The sequence below is a fragment of the Rhinolophus sinicus genome, chromosome 3 (genome assembly GCF_057876585.1).
Source record: "Rhinolophus sinicus isolate RSI-liver-muscle chromosome 3, RSI-T2T, whole genome shotgun sequence".
In the NCBI taxonomy this organism is placed as follows: domain Eukaryota; kingdom Metazoa; phylum Chordata; class Mammalia; order Chiroptera; family Rhinolophidae; genus Rhinolophus; species Rhinolophus sinicus.
This window is the reverse complement of record NC_142503.1, coordinates 42033920-42051279: the sequence shown is the minus strand read 5'-3', so window position 1 is coordinate 42051279 and position 17360 is coordinate 42033920. Positions and strand designations below refer to the sequence as shown.

Here is a 17360-nt window from a genome sequence, read left to right as displayed (position 1 = left end):
GTAGAGAAAGGGAAGATTAACTGCATGGGAGGGTCTAGGTAGCTTCATAGGGGAAGCAGGTATTTTGTAATTTTGAAGGATGACTATTTCCTATCCCCTTCTTTGCAAGGTTGGAATGGATATGGAACTAAAAAGGATTACACACATTCAGACTGTGAGGGTTGGAATTCATCACTGCAATATTATCAAAATGCCCCAACTAATAGTACATACAAGTAGTAATAGGAGTAGCAAAAGTGACAGGGCTGGAATTTAATCCTAGGGTGTTTTTTTTTTTTGGCTTCAAAGTGCTGTGGTCTCTTTGCTTCTCAACAGCTAGATTATACTCTCCCTTTATTATCAAAGTTCTGTTTTCCAATCTATGATTATCCCTTATATTCACAACCAGTTTTTACTTTCTTAATACTAAAGATACAGCTCAGGTATAGCATGGCTCAGAAAAATCTACCTTATTACATTAAATCTATAATGTATTATTCCATAAGAATCTACTAGTTCATGCTTTAGTAATCTGAAGTCTGAGGGAAGTGTAAACAATGAAAAGAATATGGACTTTGAAGTCAAATATATCTGGTTTCAAATTCTGGCCCCATCTTTTCTAGTTCTCTGAGCTTGAGTCAACCTCTGAGTTAGCTTTCTCTTGCATGGAATGTGAATAATTAATAGTTACCTCATAGGATATGATGAATGAATATAATCAAATACAGAAAATGCCTAATATAGTAGGACCTCAAAAATATGTAATACACAGCTATCAGATGAAGAACTTCACGGTATTCAACATCAACATCAGAGAGGCTATATGTCAAGAGGAAAGTTAAAAGGAGACAGCAATTTAAAAGATCTTAAAATTCTCTTTTAGGTAAGTGAGAAGGAAAGGACATCCATCCACAAACATTGGCATTACCTGCAGTTTGTTATTTTACAGGTAATGTGAAAAGGTTCTTCTAGGTTTACGGTATCTGGGATTGCCTCCAAAGATAACCTAACATCTCCATAACCTGGAGCCTAAGAGAAAAAAACAATACAGTTAACATCCGTTATAAAATCTTTCCATTTTAATGACAGTACCACATCAATACATTCACTAAACAGTTGTTGGGTGACCAAGCTGATGTTCTGAGAAAATATTTTTCAGTCATTCTACTGTTCTTCATTTTAACTTCCTTTGCAGTTATTACCTGTGGAATAGCACTATAGACCCTGACTGTTTTTGCTATAATTACTCCATTGTTCACTAGAGTTACAATGAGTCTCATAGGTAGTCAATAAAGAAATTTCAGGAGGTCTGAATCTTAAAGGGATTTTTTCCGAAGATACTGTAGCTTATACATCCATAACTCTCAGTAGGTAAGGTTACCGCCTGAACAGAAAGGGGATGATCACTTTGAAATGATCCAGGAAGAAAAGCATGTCTCTTCAGACATATGGGCAGGGATGGACCACAAAAACATCAAAGCTTGGAACGTGCCATGGCAGGAGGACAGCTAATTGCTACATTTAAAAATAGGCCCAGTGATAGTAGACTTACTGGGTTGATTACTTCATAAGTTATGTAAATGTCTATAATCACTATGTTGTACACCTGAAACTAACATAATATTGTATGTCAACTGTAATTGAAAAATAAAAAGGCCCAGTGATAATCTTTTTTTTTCCAAATTGTTACCTCAAATGGTTAAAGAAAAGTAAATTTTAGAATATATCAGAACAGGTAGTATTTAGCACAAAAGGAGGATTCTATAGCATAGTCTAACAAGCACAAGAAAAAGAAGCCTGGCAGCTATCCCTGCATTCAGAGCAGAAACTAAGTAAAATATCCAACCAATGCTTACAAGGTAACTTTAGTGGGACTCATTTTCTAGGTTTCAGATGATTCAGATTTTAAACATCTTTTAAAAAAAAGGTATGAAATGAGTAGGTGACTGCAGAAAGACTTTTGGGACGTTGCAAAAAAAACTTTAATATAGAGGAAGTCAGATGAATAGTGAGTGTGAATTACATAGGAGGGAATGATTGATAAGCAGTTATTTTAATTCCTGTTTGGGAAAGTAAAAAACTATGTATCACGTAGAAATTAACATTTGCACATTGTTCATTAATCTCAATACCAATTTTCTACGTAGAGATCAGGGAAATTATTAGTCTTTTATCTCTTATTCTCTTTACAGTGCTCTGATTTTTAGGGGTAGACCTAGGAAAATTTAAATTGTTCTAACTACCTACCACCTCCCAAATCAAAACTTTCACCAAGGTTTTTTCCACTCACCATTCTTTGAAGTTGGCTGGTCTGTAATCTTCCCCTTTCACCTAGATTTGTTTTCCACACAATATCCAATTTTCCGATTACTGTTACTCCCTTAATGATGCCTGCTTTTTCTGCAAACTCCTTTTTGGGTTTTAGGCAGTACAAGTACTGGCGTGTATCCATTGGTTGCAAATATGTTCTTGACCCAAATGTAGTTACACTGACAGGTGGAAACAGAGATGGAGAAAATTCTCTAGCATCTTTTAAAAGAAAAACCATGGCTGTAATTGTTCCTTTTGACAGGAACTGAATAATTTACTATCCAAAGATCTACAACGGAACAGCTCAGTGGTTTCAACACAAATGAAAAGGATTTGTACTGAGAGGATTTATTAATATTTTTCAGTTGATATAGAAAATCTTGAGGTTCTTTATAATAGAATGCAATATATTACCTAAAATATTGAATATGTATCAATTAACTGAAAACATACAACAGAAATTAGAACTTTAAGTATCCTTTCCATTTTTTTCTACAATTATCAAAGAAAATAGTTAAGAATAAGAAGAAACATAACATTATAAACTAAGTAATCATTTCCAAAAGATCAGGAAGAGAATGGAAAATTGTTTTCCCTAGTGGGTGTATGGGAGGCTATAAACTTTTCTGTATCTAATCACCATAATAACATAAAAGTAAACTTTCCATTTTTAAGAAAGTCAGGTACTTTGTCCAGCTATTACCTTCTTATCCATATTAATGTCAACATTACATTTATTTATTCTTATTCTAAATTACCTATATAAAGACGTATGTATTTCATTTTCACAAAACATTAAATCCTGCATTTCTACACTCACTCCTTTTGATGTTGGGAGAATATTTCCTCTTAAAATTCTCCCTCATCCTTACCTTTTCTAACTTCCCCATCGTTCCTTCCCACCATGCCTCAGTTTTATCATTTGCAGGAAAAGATGAAAGGTTCCATATTTATTTCACTGAATTATTATGAAAAATTAAAAAAAACAGTACTTTAAATAGTAAAACACAAAATGCAAACAACTAGGATCTTTAATTTTTATGAATAGGTAGAATACAGGAGCTTTTTAGGGCAGTGAAACTATTTTGAAATGTACAGTAATGGTGGATACATGTCATTAGATTTGTCAAAACCCATAGAGTGTACAACACAAAAAATGAACCCTAATGTAAACTATGGATTTTAGTTAATAATAAGTATTAATATTGGCTCACCAATTGTAACAAATGTGCCACATTAAAACAAGATGTAAATAATACGATACTGTGAGTGGGGAGGGAGTCATATGGAAACTTCTTTTGCATCAGTTTTTCTATGAATATAAAAGTTTTCTAAAACAATAAAGTCGTTAATTTAAAAACAACTACAAACCATCTAAGAGTAACATATGTTAGAAAAGTTCATACCTTTCAAAATAAGAACAAATACCTCATAACTCATATTTACCATTCTCCAGCTTGGTGGACTGAATTTAACTCTGTTACATTGTACATTATAGATGGCTCCAACGAGACTTTCTCCATAAACATGGGTGAGGTTGTAATATTCTGAATCTGGGCTTCCAGAAATACTTCATCAGTCTGAGGGTATGAAAAAAATATCCACCAAAGTGTGACGGTATTTAAAATATTAACCTCAACAAAAACATCTGATCTATATAAAGAAAAAATATTAACCACAAATGTGATTAGTTCATGCCTGCAAATCAAAGTTATCATAATGCAAGAAAAGAAATCTTCATCCTAATGTGATTAACAGGGGCAAAGTCAAGTGTTAGTCAACTGATAACTTGTCAAACAATGGATAGGGGATAACTATAATACTTTTTGTATTAACATCCAAAAATATTTAACTGGAATTTTATTCACAAGATCCTAAATCTTTTAGTAAGTCATTAAAATGTTAAAACAAAATTTAGTGTGAATATACCTCTGCACCTATCAGTTTAGTAATATGTTAAGATAATTAGGTTTTCGCAATAACTTTGGAGCATAATATAACTTCAATTGTCATATTACTTCAATTTAGAGAGTATAGGGACCACTAATACAGTGAATTATCTATTTTATATAATCTTATAGGATTTAACTTTAAAACTGATTGTTAGTGGTCATTAGTAATTTCTTGGTTTACTTTGAACGTATATTTAGAGCTAAAAAATATGTGAATTGTACCAGACAATCTTAGAACTTTTAAATAAAACTAAAGCTATTTTGTAGCCTTAGTGATGGTTTGAAAATTGACACTATTCAGTAGTTTAGTCAATGGATAATTTAAATATTTTTATAAAAAATTTTTATTCCGATTATGTTAAACATCTTTCTTTTTATGCTATTTGATTATTATTTTTGTGTGTGCAATTGAAGGATAAGAAACAACTTGGTTCATTTTTTAAACCCACCTATATAAAAAATGATATACTAAAGATATTCAAGAATTAATTTGTTCAAAAGTTTCATAGCACTATATATAGAAACAAAACAAAATAAACTATGACCAAATAATTTGGCACTTACAAGTGTTTTTACCAGTAAATCCAGGGAAATGGAAATCACTTGCAAAAATATAATGATGAAAATATAATCTACTGTTTCCCGAAAATAAGACCTAGCCGGACAATCAGCTGTAATGCATCTTTTGGAGCAAAAATTAATATAAGACCCAGTCTTATAGAATATAAGACAGGGGTTGATATAATATAATAAATATAATACAATACAATACAATACCATACCGGGTTTTATATAAGACAGGATCTGATATAATATAATATAATTAATATAATATAATATAATATAATATAATATAATATAATATAATAGCGGGTCTTACATTAATTTTTGCTCCAAAAATTAATTAGAGCTGATTGTCCGGCTAGGTCTTATTTTCGGGGAAACACGGTATTATCTAAAATAAAATAGATTCTTCAGTCCTCAGCACATGTGCTCAAATAAAAAGAAAACTACGATGATGTATATATCAGTTTAAAAGAATATACCATGTGAAAGCATTTTTCTGTTACTTTTTCTCAAAAAAAACCCCCCAAAAACCTACATATATCCCATCAATCCATTGCTTTAAAAATAACCATAGACCCACATTTCAATTTTAAAAATTCAATTTCTGCATAAATTTACAGAGTTTAGATAAAAATGAAAGAAAAACAAGCAACATAATGGAAAATTAAGTTAGTATGAACAGTTAGTATAAAATAGACATTTGAAAATTTAAGAATTCAGTGCTAAGGCAGTTGTTATTATAGATGTAATGTAACACTGCATATGCAAATACTGCTTAAACAGAAATTTGACAATATGATTTTAACTAACCTGGACAAATTTGATTTTCTCGTGTTTATTGTTGTCAAAGGGCCATCTTTACCTGACCCAGACTTAAAACTAAAACCACTGTGCATTTGAAAATAAATTTCAACTAGTTTATTCAGAGAATTGAAGTAAAGTAGGCTAATTTATACTATGATGGTGAAAATCCCAAGGTTATTTTAAACGAGGTTAAAATGCCTCTTTTAAAAAAACACCTAAGGGAAAACACTAAAAGTGAGAATATAATTGTTTCTGTATGACAATTTAATCGCTGATCATTTTTTTTTCTCACAGAATAAGACAATATAAAAAGTACAAAAAAATACATTTTTTTGAAGTCAAACAGGTCTTATTCACAACTAACTTCTTTTTCCACTATGTTTTGTAAAGAGAGGTTTATTAGGCAGAGATCAAAAAGTGGTGAGTAAGGGAAGCATATAAATTTATAATAAAAAATCAAATTACCACAGAACTGAGGTCACTCTAATGGGAAAATAAAAAAGAAAAATTAGAAAAATCAGAATTAAATGTTAAAGAAAAAGAATAACTTTAAAATAAAATGCATTTCTGCATTTTTTTTTAATTTACTAAATAAGACAGCATTAGTAAAACGAAAGTAAACAGAAAGCAACATAAAGAAATACGACAAATCATTTTTCTAAAAAGGTGAAACTGCGAAGGTTAAATGAATAGAGAAGCACACTATAGGTGAATACTTAAACAGAAGCAAATATTCAAAGGCACATCTTGGGGGATAGAGGTATATTTCATGCCTTGCTGGTTCTATAAATTCTTTACTTACATTGTAATTCTTCATAGATTACCTAAGATTGATATATACTATCCTGTAGAGCTTCTCCTAAATTTATCTAATAATGGAATTCTTTTTCCAAGGAGCATCTTGGGTGATTAGGGTTCTATGGATCATAATTCAGGGAATGCTGGGCTAGACCACCTCAGACTAAATTTAGCATTTATTCTCTTCTTGTTAATAGATTTCATAGTTAGTCTTTTTCTTTTTCATATATATTTCTAAAGTTACCTGTTTATCAAGTACCATTTCAAATGTCCTTCTTTTGTGAAACACACAGCTGGAAATCATATTTCACCTCTGTATGTTCTCGGAGTATTAGTACACTTTATGATCTAGTTGGGGAGGGCTGCTTATAATTGTAGTTATGTCACACCAGTCTCCTCCACTAGATCTAAGTCACTTGAGGACTGGGAAGATGTTCAGCCTATATAGTCCTCTGCAGTACCTGGAATGGAGCTCTGTACCCAGCAGGTGACCAAATGTTTGAATCCTAGCTTCTAATGTCACCGATCTCCTTGCAAGGCTTTCCTATTTTAGAAGACTACAACAAAGTTTCTCAAAACTTATTTTCCTTTAGGTGATTCACATATTAGAATTCTTAGAAGCAGCATAAAAAATGTTCCCGACAATCGTAGGGCTAATTATAGTTGTTGCATAAGGACTATGGCACGGAGCAATAACCATCACCTACTATTAGAGTAGTTTACTAACTCCTATCATTTTCCTGAATTTCCTAGTTGGGGTCCTTAGAATCTGCCTCAAGCTACAGGCTGAACAGCATTTGTTTGCCTAACAGGTATTACTGAGTATCTTAGAGACCCTAAATCCTACTTGTTTACTCCTGGTTTTTAAAGAGTTGTCTATTTTCAAAAGTTTAGAATTTCACTAGAATTGTTATTGCTGAAGTTTGTTGGCAAAATTTAAAGATTATGTCTATATATAATGTTAACTGAAAAAGGCAGCCAAAATTGTTACTATGATTATAAAAACAGATTATATATAAATGAGTAAACTGAGAATATGGATTAATAAAAAAAATCAAACACTTTTTTGTGTGATGAAATTGAGGGGTTTTTCTTTCCTTTGGGGGAATATGTCACTTTTATATTACTCATGGAATAACTATTAGAGCAATTTAAAAAACTATTTGTAAATCACTCTGAATATTATTGTTACAAAACTACTTGTCAAGTATCTTAATGTACCAACACATTTTCAACAAAGAAAACCTAAAATAGCTTAATATATGCTTTCCTAAGAGCCAATTACAGAAAAAAAGACCCCATCTAAAGCCCTATTTATTTCTCATTTTTCTTTTTTTTTTAAATTTTATTTTTTTATTAGTTTTGGGTGCACAAAGCAATGTAATAGTCATTTACACCCCTCACATAGTGATAACCCCGCCCCCCCCCCCATCTACTACCTGTCTGGCATTGTATATAGCTGTTACAATTCCATCGACTCTATTCCCTATGCTGTACTCCATATTCCGTGATTCTATATATACATATATATTTAATTACAGTTGACATACAATATTATTCAACTTTAGCTTCAGGTGTACATTGCAGTGGTCAGGCATCTACACAGTCTATGAAGTGGTCTCCTTAATAAGTCCAGTGCCCATCTGGCACCCTACATAATCTTTACAACATTATTGATTATATTCCTCAAACTGTATTTCATATCCTTGTGACAATGTTGTGACTACTAATTTGTGCTTTGTAATCCCTTTACCTTCTTCCCCATCTGCGCTCTCACCTAGCAACCATCAATTCCCCCCCCCATTATCTCTGAGTCTATTTCTGTTTTGCTTGCTCGTTTATTCTGTTCTTTAGAGTCCACATATAAGTGAGATCATACTGTATTTGTCTTTCTCTGACTGATTTATTTCACTTAGCATAATATTCTCTAGGTCCACCCATATTGTTGCAAATGGTAAAATTTCATTCTTCTTTATGTCTGAGTAATACTCCATTGCATAAATGTACCATGGTTGCTTTGTCCAATCATCTATCGATGGGCATTTCGGTTGTTTCCATGTCTTAGCTAGTGAATAGCGCTGCAATAAATATAGGGGTGCGTATATTTTTTTGAATTAAGTGTTTTGGATTTCTTTGGATAGATACCCAGGAGTAGAATTGCTGGATCATAAGGAAGGTAGAGTTCCATTTTCAATTTTTTAACGTACCTCCATACTGTTTTCCATAGTGGCTGCACCAATCTGCAATCCCACCAGCAATGCACAAAGGTTCTCTTTTCTCCACATCCTCACCAGCACTTGCTGTTTGAATTATTGATAATAGCCTTTCTGACAGGAGTGTGGTGGTATCTCATTGTGGCTTTTATTTGCATTTTTTTAATGATTGAGCATTTTTTCATATGTCTGTTAGCCTTCTGCATGTCCTCTTTAGAGAAATGTCTCTTCAAATCCTGTCCATTTCTTATTTGGGTTGTTTGATTTTTTTGGTGTTGAAATGTATAAATTGTTTATAAATTTTGGATATTAACCCCTTATCAAATATATCATTGGCAAATATCTTCTCCCATTCAGTAGGATGTCTTTTTGTTTTATTGATGATTTCCTTTGCTGCAAAAAATCTTTGTAGTTTGATGCAATCCCATGTTTATTTTTTCTTTTGCTTCCCTTATATTAGTAAAAATATTACTAAGAGTAACGTCTGCAAATTTACTTGCTATATTTTCTTCTAGGAATTTTAAGGTTTCGGGTCTTACATTTAAGTCTTTAACCTATATTGAATTTATTTTTGTATAGTGAAAGAAGGTGGTCCAGCTTCAGTTTTTTGCATGTGTCTGTGCAGTTTTCCCAGCACCATTTATTAAATAGACTGTCTTTACCCTGGTGTAAATCTTTGCTTCCACTGTCACAGATTAAATGACCAACAGGCATGGATTTATTTCTGGACTCTCTATTCTGTTCCATGGATCTATGTGTCTGTTTTTAGGCCAATACCATGCTGTTATGATTACTATAGCCTTGAAGTATGATTTGATGTCAGATAGCGTGATACCTCCGACTGTGTTCTTATTTCTCAAGACTGCTGTGGCTGGCTATTCAGGGTCTTTCATGATTCCATATAAATTTTAGGATTATATATTCCAGTTCTATGAAAAATGTCATTGGTAATTCGATAGGGATTGCACTGAATCTATATATTACCTTAGGTAGTATGGACATTTTAACTATATTAATTCTTCCTATCCATGAGAATGGTATGTTTCCATTTACTTGTATCTTCTTTAATTTCTCTCTTCAATGTCTAATAATTTTACTAGTACAGGTCTTTTATTCATTGGTTAAATTTATTCCTACGTATTTTTTGGTTTTGAAGCAATTGTAAATGGGACTGTTTTCTTAATTTCTCCTTCTGATAGTTTGTTATTGGTGTATAAAAATGCAACTGATTTCTGAATATTAATTTTGTATCCTGCTACTTTACTGAATTCATTTATCAGTTCTAATAGCTTTCAGTGGAATCGTTGGGGATCTCTATATATGGTATCATGTCATCTGCATACAATGACAATTTTACTTCCTCCTTTCCAATTTAAATGCCTGCCTTTAATTTCTTTTCTCTGTCTGACTGCTGTGGCTAGAACTTCCAGAACTATGCTGAATAAAAGTGGTGAAAGTGGGCAACCTTGTCTTGTTCCTGATCTTAAGGGGAGTGCTTTTAGTTTTTCCCCATGGAGTAGCATGTTAGCTGTGGGTTTATCATCTATGGCTTTTATTATGTTGAGATATGACTCCTCTATTCCTACTTTGCTAAGTTTTTATCATAAATGGATTCTGGATTTTGTCAAATGCTTTTTCTGCATCTACTGATATCAGACCATATGATTTTTATTTTTCATTTTGTTATGGTGGTATATCACATTAATTGATTTGTAGATATTGAAAACAACTTTGCATACCAGGAATGAATCCCACTTGATCGTGGTGTATGATCTATTTAATATATTGCTGAATTTGGTTTGCTAATATTTGGTTGAGGATTTTTGCATCTTTGTTCATTAGGGATATCAGCCTATATTTTTCTGTTTTTGTAATGTCTTTGTCTAGTTTAAGGATCAGGGTGACAGTGGTTTCATAAAATGAGCTCCTTCCGGATTTTTTGGAATAGTTTGAGGTGATAATTCTTTTTTGAATGTTTAGTAAAATTATTCACCTATGAAGCCATGTGGTCCAGGGCTTTTGTTTGTTGGGAGCCTGTTGATTACTAATTCAATTTCGTTGGTAGTAATTGGTCTGTTCAGATTTTCTGTTTCTTCTTGATTCTGCCTTGGAAGAATGTATATGCTTCTAGAAATTTATCCATTTCCTTCAGATTGTCTAATTTGTTGGCATATAGTTGCTTGTAGTATTTTCTTAAACTTTTTTTGTATTTCTGTGGTGTCTGTTGTTACTTCTCCTTTTTCATTTCTGATTTTATTAATTTGGGTTCTCTCTCTTTCTTGATGAGTTTGGCTAACGATCTGTCAATTTTGTTTATCTTTTCAAAAAAACAGCTCTTGGTTTCACTGATCTTTTGTATTGTTTTTTTGGTCTCTATTTCGTTTATCTCTGTTCTGATCTTTATTATCTCCTTTCTTATACTCCCTTTGAGTTTATTTTGCTGTTGTTTTTCCAGACCCCTTAGGTGTAAAGATAGACTGTTGATTTGAGATTTTTCTTATTTTTTTAGGTATGCCTGCATTGCTATGAATTTCCTTTTTAGGACTGCTTTCACTGTATCCCATAGATTTGGGGTCGTTGTAGTTTCATTTTCGTTTGTCTCAAGGTATCTTTTGATTTCATCCTTGATCTCATCGTTGAATCCTTCATTATTTAGCAACATGTTATTTAGCCTTCTAATTTTCTAACATATCTATTCTAACAGAATAGTTAGCAATCTCCTCTCAAGCTATGAACGAAACATTTCCTAAGAAAATAAGAAATAAGACTATTTAAAGTTTATCAATCTGAATACTATATTAATGAATAGTATACTAGTAATATCAAAAAATGTGGAACAAATATGTAGTATTCCAACTTCCCTGCCCCCCAAAAGAAATGTGAACTCTTTAACATCTAGTAATCTCCTTGACGAGACTGTACCCTCTCATCAAATATGTATGCTCTTCACTACAGTATTCCACGTGTTTGCAACTCTTCTTAGAATTCCTTCACTGCTCTGACATTTTGATGTTTCCAACATCCATTCCTTCTAGACTGTTTCCCTCCTCTTCTTCCATGAAGCTTCTTCAGACTATTCCAAAATCTCATCCTCAGAATTCCTGTAGTACACCTTTTTATATCATTCTCTTTAGACTCACTGTATACTCTATTAGGTAGTTTCGTTATTTTATGCCTTTTTTCTTTTTTCCTAACAGGTCTTAACTGCAGGTCAGGTTCCTTATCTTAGACATCTTAGTAAGCCCAGTTGTAGACCAAACTTTATACTGAATAAAAACTCAGATGCTGTTGGTAAAAATATCTACCAAATTTGAGATGTGATTGCAAATTTCTGATCATCTGGTTTCAGAGTAATAAAGATATAATTTCCTTTCAAAATATTGTAGTTAAACATCTTTGAATTTATCACTGTGATATGAAATATAACTTTGGGGGGAAAGGGACCAATAGGAAATCTGCTTTCTCTGGAGTTCCTGAAGCAAGGATTAAAATAAAATTTCGTAAAAGAAATTCAAGCAATAAAACCTTTCTCCAATGGCAAATTCTATTTTATCTCTTTTGTTAGGATAGAATACAGATTAACTTCTTTTCTAAAAGTTACTTCTTTCTATATTTTTGCCAAACTTATTTTTCCCAATAAGCATTTCAAGCCAGTTACCAAACTCAGCATCCTAACTCTGCCTGGCACACTGACTTCTCGGGACAAGAATATGCTGAGCTCTACTTGTTAATACTTTTCCATGTAAATATTAAATCTTTTTTGCAGTGTTAGATCTACTACTTAAATTTTTGTAGTATCAGAATTACATTGTAAATATTCAATAGATTGCTAATGTTTTTAGACAGTAACAACAACCATTAAATGAAATTATAGGGCCATCATTTAATAAAAGAGGTGAAAAAGACTCACAAAATTAACAATGAGAATAAAAATCAAGACATACTGATTCCATTTAAATTGAAGACAGCAAATTAAAAGAGATCTACAATGAAATTATTCACTTTTGATTGAACTTTATGCTCATTTTTCACAATCTGCAATAGCAATTTACTTCAATACAAAATGTAATACAACAGAATTTTAGTCAAACAAGATCTTAGTGTTTAATCTGAAATCGCATTAAGTGCCCAACACTTACCTCTGCATTGTAAAATTTGGTTTTCACATCCAGTGGTTTGAGAACCTAGTTGAATAAAACATATCAATCAGAGATTCTTATCATTTGACCATTTATTTTTGTTTGTTTGTTTTAAATAGTAGGGTTTAAAATTATCAAAGGCATTTTCCAATTTTAATTGTAAAATACTTTTCTAATGGGTATGCAATACTCTTGCAAAAACAAGAAACAATTCTAAACGCATTTTTTAAAAAAGGTAACCATTTCTTGACTGGGTGATAGTTACATGGATTTTACTTCATTACATTTTACTATAAACTTAACACATATTTAAATATTTTTCTTTATGTACATTTCACAAACAAATGTTTACCAAAATAAGCAAATGAAGCTCCTTTTATTTTCTTTTAAAAGGCATGCAAAATGTTAAACAAATGAGCAATGTAGCAAAGCAACAGCAAAAACGATTCTATTGATAATACTTTTCTCTTTGACTTACAGAGGAATGAAAAATACACATAGCATCATATATATAGAGCTCTCTCTACGTATAGATCTATATATGGTTGCTTTCCCGCCCACACACATACGTATGTTAAACCAGTGGTTTTTAACTATATTTGATCATTGATCTTGAAAACTGTGTATAAACCAAAATTCTACCTACAATTTCAGTGACTCATGGAGTCTCTGATGAAGCTTGGTCTACTCAGCCCAAGTCAATAGTCTCTCATTTAAATATGTCTTTAGAATTTTGATACTTGACACTCATTGTTTCCCCCATTCTAGGTTCTCATGTGTTTTATCAAGTCATGAAAACAAAACTTTTTTTACGATAAAAATCTTCAAGTTTCGTTATTAAAACATTACATTGGTAATGATAATTTCTCTGATTTTATTTAACTTAATTATGTCTAACTTTAGATTGCTACTAATATGACAAATCCAAAAATATTAAGCTATTTACTTTATTTGGAGCCTTTTTTACACTGTAGATAAAGTAGAAATAACTGCACACTTCCAGGGAAGAAAGGCATCGAAAAACCATTTACCATTGTCATATTCAATACCTGAAATTTGAAGAATTTTCTAAAATACATTTTTTCTCCACCCTGGGTTGTATAACTCACCGCACACACCAAGCTGAAACAGAAAGCTGTCTTAATGATTCTGAAACATTTTCAATTTTGTATCTTAATAGTAAATCTAACACACCTCATTTCTACCTACAATCTGGAAAGAATTTATACCAGTCATGTGAAAGTGTAGTCAAATGAGCCTATAGCAGGGAAAAAAAGCGTTCCAGCAGATGTAAATATAATTACATGAATAAGGAAGCTTTGATTAGTAAAATGAGATATACAATTTTTGGAGCAGGAAGTCTGTACCTTTTCCTTCAAAAGGTGAAATATATTCCAAAATAAATTCCAGAATAACCCATTAGTTGAATGTAAAAAGTAAGTTCATATAAACTAGAAGAAATACAATTTTAAAAAAAATTCCAGCATGGGGAAAGACTTCATAACATAAATGCAATGGGAAAGAAAAGCTTCTTAAAGTTTTTAAAATTGAGTAAATCAAAGACACTAAAGTAAAATAAAAATGCAGACAACAAACTGGGATAAAACACTTCTAACAATACATGGAGAAAACGGTTAGATGTTTAATATACAAAGAATTCTTGCAAGTCAATAAGGAGAACATTCATATCTCACTCAAATTAGGAGGAAAGGAATACATAAACTGTAATACCATACTGGATAACAAGAATGTGAAAATGTTCGGCCTCACAACCAATCAAAGAAACAAAGTAAAATAATGAGATAAGATTTTTTTCATCTCTTAAGGTTTGGCAAAAAGTCTTTATAAGTGATATCACCGTTGATAAGGATGTAGAGAAACCGACTCTATACTGCTAGTGATCATAAGAAATTTAGAAAATAATTCTTCAATAAAAGAGCCTTAAAAATGTTTATATGCTCCCATGGTACACCCACTTCTAGCAATCTATCATAAGGAAATTTTAAGGGGTACATCACAGTGTTATTTATAATAGTGAAAAACTGGAAATAAAATCCAAATTTAGGGTAAACAAAATATATGGTCCCAATGTGAAAGATAAAGCCATTTAAAAATAATGTTTTCAAGAAAACTCACTTATGTTCATGGTGACTCAAGAAGATAAAACCATGGGTAGTATGATAAAAATTTTGTAAAGTATTATACAAATTATTTACACACATCTGTTACCTATATGCCCATACAAAAAATTTGAAGAAATATACCAATATTTTAATAGTGGTTATGTGAGGTGGTGGCATTGTAGGTAATTTAATTTCTCCTTTATACTTATACCTAGTACTAAGCCAGGTGCTAGGAATATAGAATTGATCAAAACACAATACCTGCTCTCAAAGTGCTCACAGTAGAAGCAGTTTAGTAAGGTAAAGATTTTGAGGTTAGATTTAGATTTGAGTTCTATGCCATTATTTACCAGCTATTTAATTCTACAAAAGTCTCATTTTCTATAAAAATGGGGACTTTATACATTTAATACCATTTGTTGAAACTCAATTTCAACAAATATTGACGTATTTTTTTTGCTGGATGCTGGGCATATAGCAAACTTGATGAAACTCATACTTTAATGGTGATGGTAGGCACTCAATAATTTAAGTACAAAAGGCATTTAAAAAAATGACAAGTTGTGGGTGCTATAGAATATACAAAAGGGTGACAATCAAGTGTAGGTCAGAAAAGCCTCTCTGAGGAAGTCATGCTGTAACTAAGAAATGAAGAAGTAGAAGTAAACTAAACTAAACAACGTAAGAATTTCTTTGTAAGGGAAGAATACATTTCAAATCATGGAGTTCAGGGGTAAAAGAAGTCCCGTATGACTGCCATGCAGAGGGAGAGAAGACTGATAAAAGGTGGAAACAGAGTGTCTCGTAAGAATTAGGTTGTGGAGAGCTTTCTAAAATCTACACAAAGTCAGAATTTCCTAAGGGTAGTGAAAGGTCACTCACAAGGTAAATGACTTATCTGAGATCACATAGTTTAATAAATGATGAAGCTGAAATTTAAACTTCGGAAAAATTTGACTCATACCAATCATAGAATATACAAGTGTATTTAAAAATGCCTACAACAGATCTTGTCACCAAAATGAACTGATTAAATAAGATACTATTACATACTTTAATATTATATAATTATTTAAGACAAAGAAAAGCAAAAGTAGAGATGAAGAAGAGACAATAATGAGAGATAGTTAAGAATAGGATTTGCGAATTGATTGGATGTGAGGGTGGTAAGGCAGATGGAGAAGTCTAAAATTACTTTAGGTGGCTGAAATGTTCACATTTGCTTCTCAGAAAGAAAGAAAGAAAAATACAGCTTTACCATTCAAATACATACACAGGCCAGGATACAGAAATTGAGATTTTCTTCTCATAGATTGTCTTACTTTGGTTCTGCATTTCTGAATTCTCAGGGTACAGTACATAGACATAGTTAAACACAGAATACAGAACTGAAAACTTGTGAATTTAAAAATAAATGCTATTAAAATCAGTTGCTAGCATTTCAAAAGATAATAAATGTACTTTTAGAGTGCTACCTGGGTTTTAAACATTTGCATAACTTTTTATTTTTTAGATAAAATTGTCTGTAGGTGCAAAAATGAAACTAGAGATAAATGAGGATAAATTAAGATTTTTTTTTCCCCTATCAAACTTTCTGTTTAAAGTTTGTTTCTGGTAAACATGTAAAAGTGAAACATAAAAGGGTCTGAAGTAGGTTTTTAGGTTTAATGATAACTAGAAATAAAGCAGAAGTTTCAAATAAAGGAATATATAAGCAAAAGCCTTCAAGAACTAGTAAATTAATCCTTACATGTGTGTTCCAATTTCCTTTACTTCATGATGTATGACATCATCAATACAACAATCAGGTTTAAGTTCAGCCACTGCAGCATTGGAGGCTGAAAGGTTTAAACGCTGAGAGCTTGTCTGAAGATCAGCCTTGAAAGAAAGTGGTAAGAAAAATCCAAATGAGACTGGTTACACAGTATGGATGGGTACAAGTGTAAAGGATAGGGGAAAAGGAACAAAGAAGTATGATGAATGGGGAGCAACATTTCTCTGTGTAAATCTTTCTGTATAGCTCTGATGCTTTGAACCATGGTAATGGTTCACACACACATGCACATTAAAAATAAAATCAACTAAGTAGTAGGGTAAATCCAAAATTAAATACCAAAGGCTCACACTGCTGTAGAGTGTGTTTTTGACTTAGGGATATCAAAGCACCCCAAACTGCAATTCACAGAATACAAAGTCACCAAAAGTCTTCATCAAAAATACTATTAAAAAAAAACAGGTAACAAGAATTTAAACAATTCATTGATAAATATTGCTATCCCTAACAAACTGTGAAACAGAAAAAAACTGTAATGTAATACTTAAATTGAATTAAATACCTTCAAAAAAACATTAGGAAATATGAAAAAAAACACCTTGAATGAGAAATTTCAAAACTATAGCAAAAATTTAAAAAAGCATTTAAATTTTTTTTTTGTAAAAGTTGACTGAACTCAAAAAGATAAAGACCATATCAGA

General features: G+C 31.8%; 1 protein-coding gene across 4 annotated transcripts in view; it reads right to left on the bottom strand.

The window, feature by feature from the left end:
* Positions 1–17360, bottom strand: part of TRAPPC13 (trafficking protein particle complex subunit 13) — a 34979-nt gene that overhangs the window by 2980 nt on the left and 14639 nt on the right. For 2 of the 4 annotated variants that reach the window (XM_019743941.3, XM_019743951.3), the window contains exons 5-11: positions 16636–16763; positions 13812–13884; positions 12763–12807; positions 6078–6095; positions 3736–3869; positions 2270–2468; positions 908–1008 (exon numbers count right to left, since the gene is read on the bottom strand). In XM_019743941.3, coding sequence (XP_019599500.1) covers positions 908–1008; positions 2270–2468; positions 3736–3869; positions 6078–6095; positions 12763–12807; positions 13812–13884; positions 16636–16763 — 698 coding nt within the window. The remainder of the gene's footprint in view (positions 1–907; positions 1009–2269; positions 2469–3735; positions 3870–6077; positions 6096–12762; positions 12808–13811; positions 13885–16635; positions 16764–17360) is intronic. The other 2 variants (XM_019743960.3, XM_019743969.3) reach the window with 1 other exon arrangement.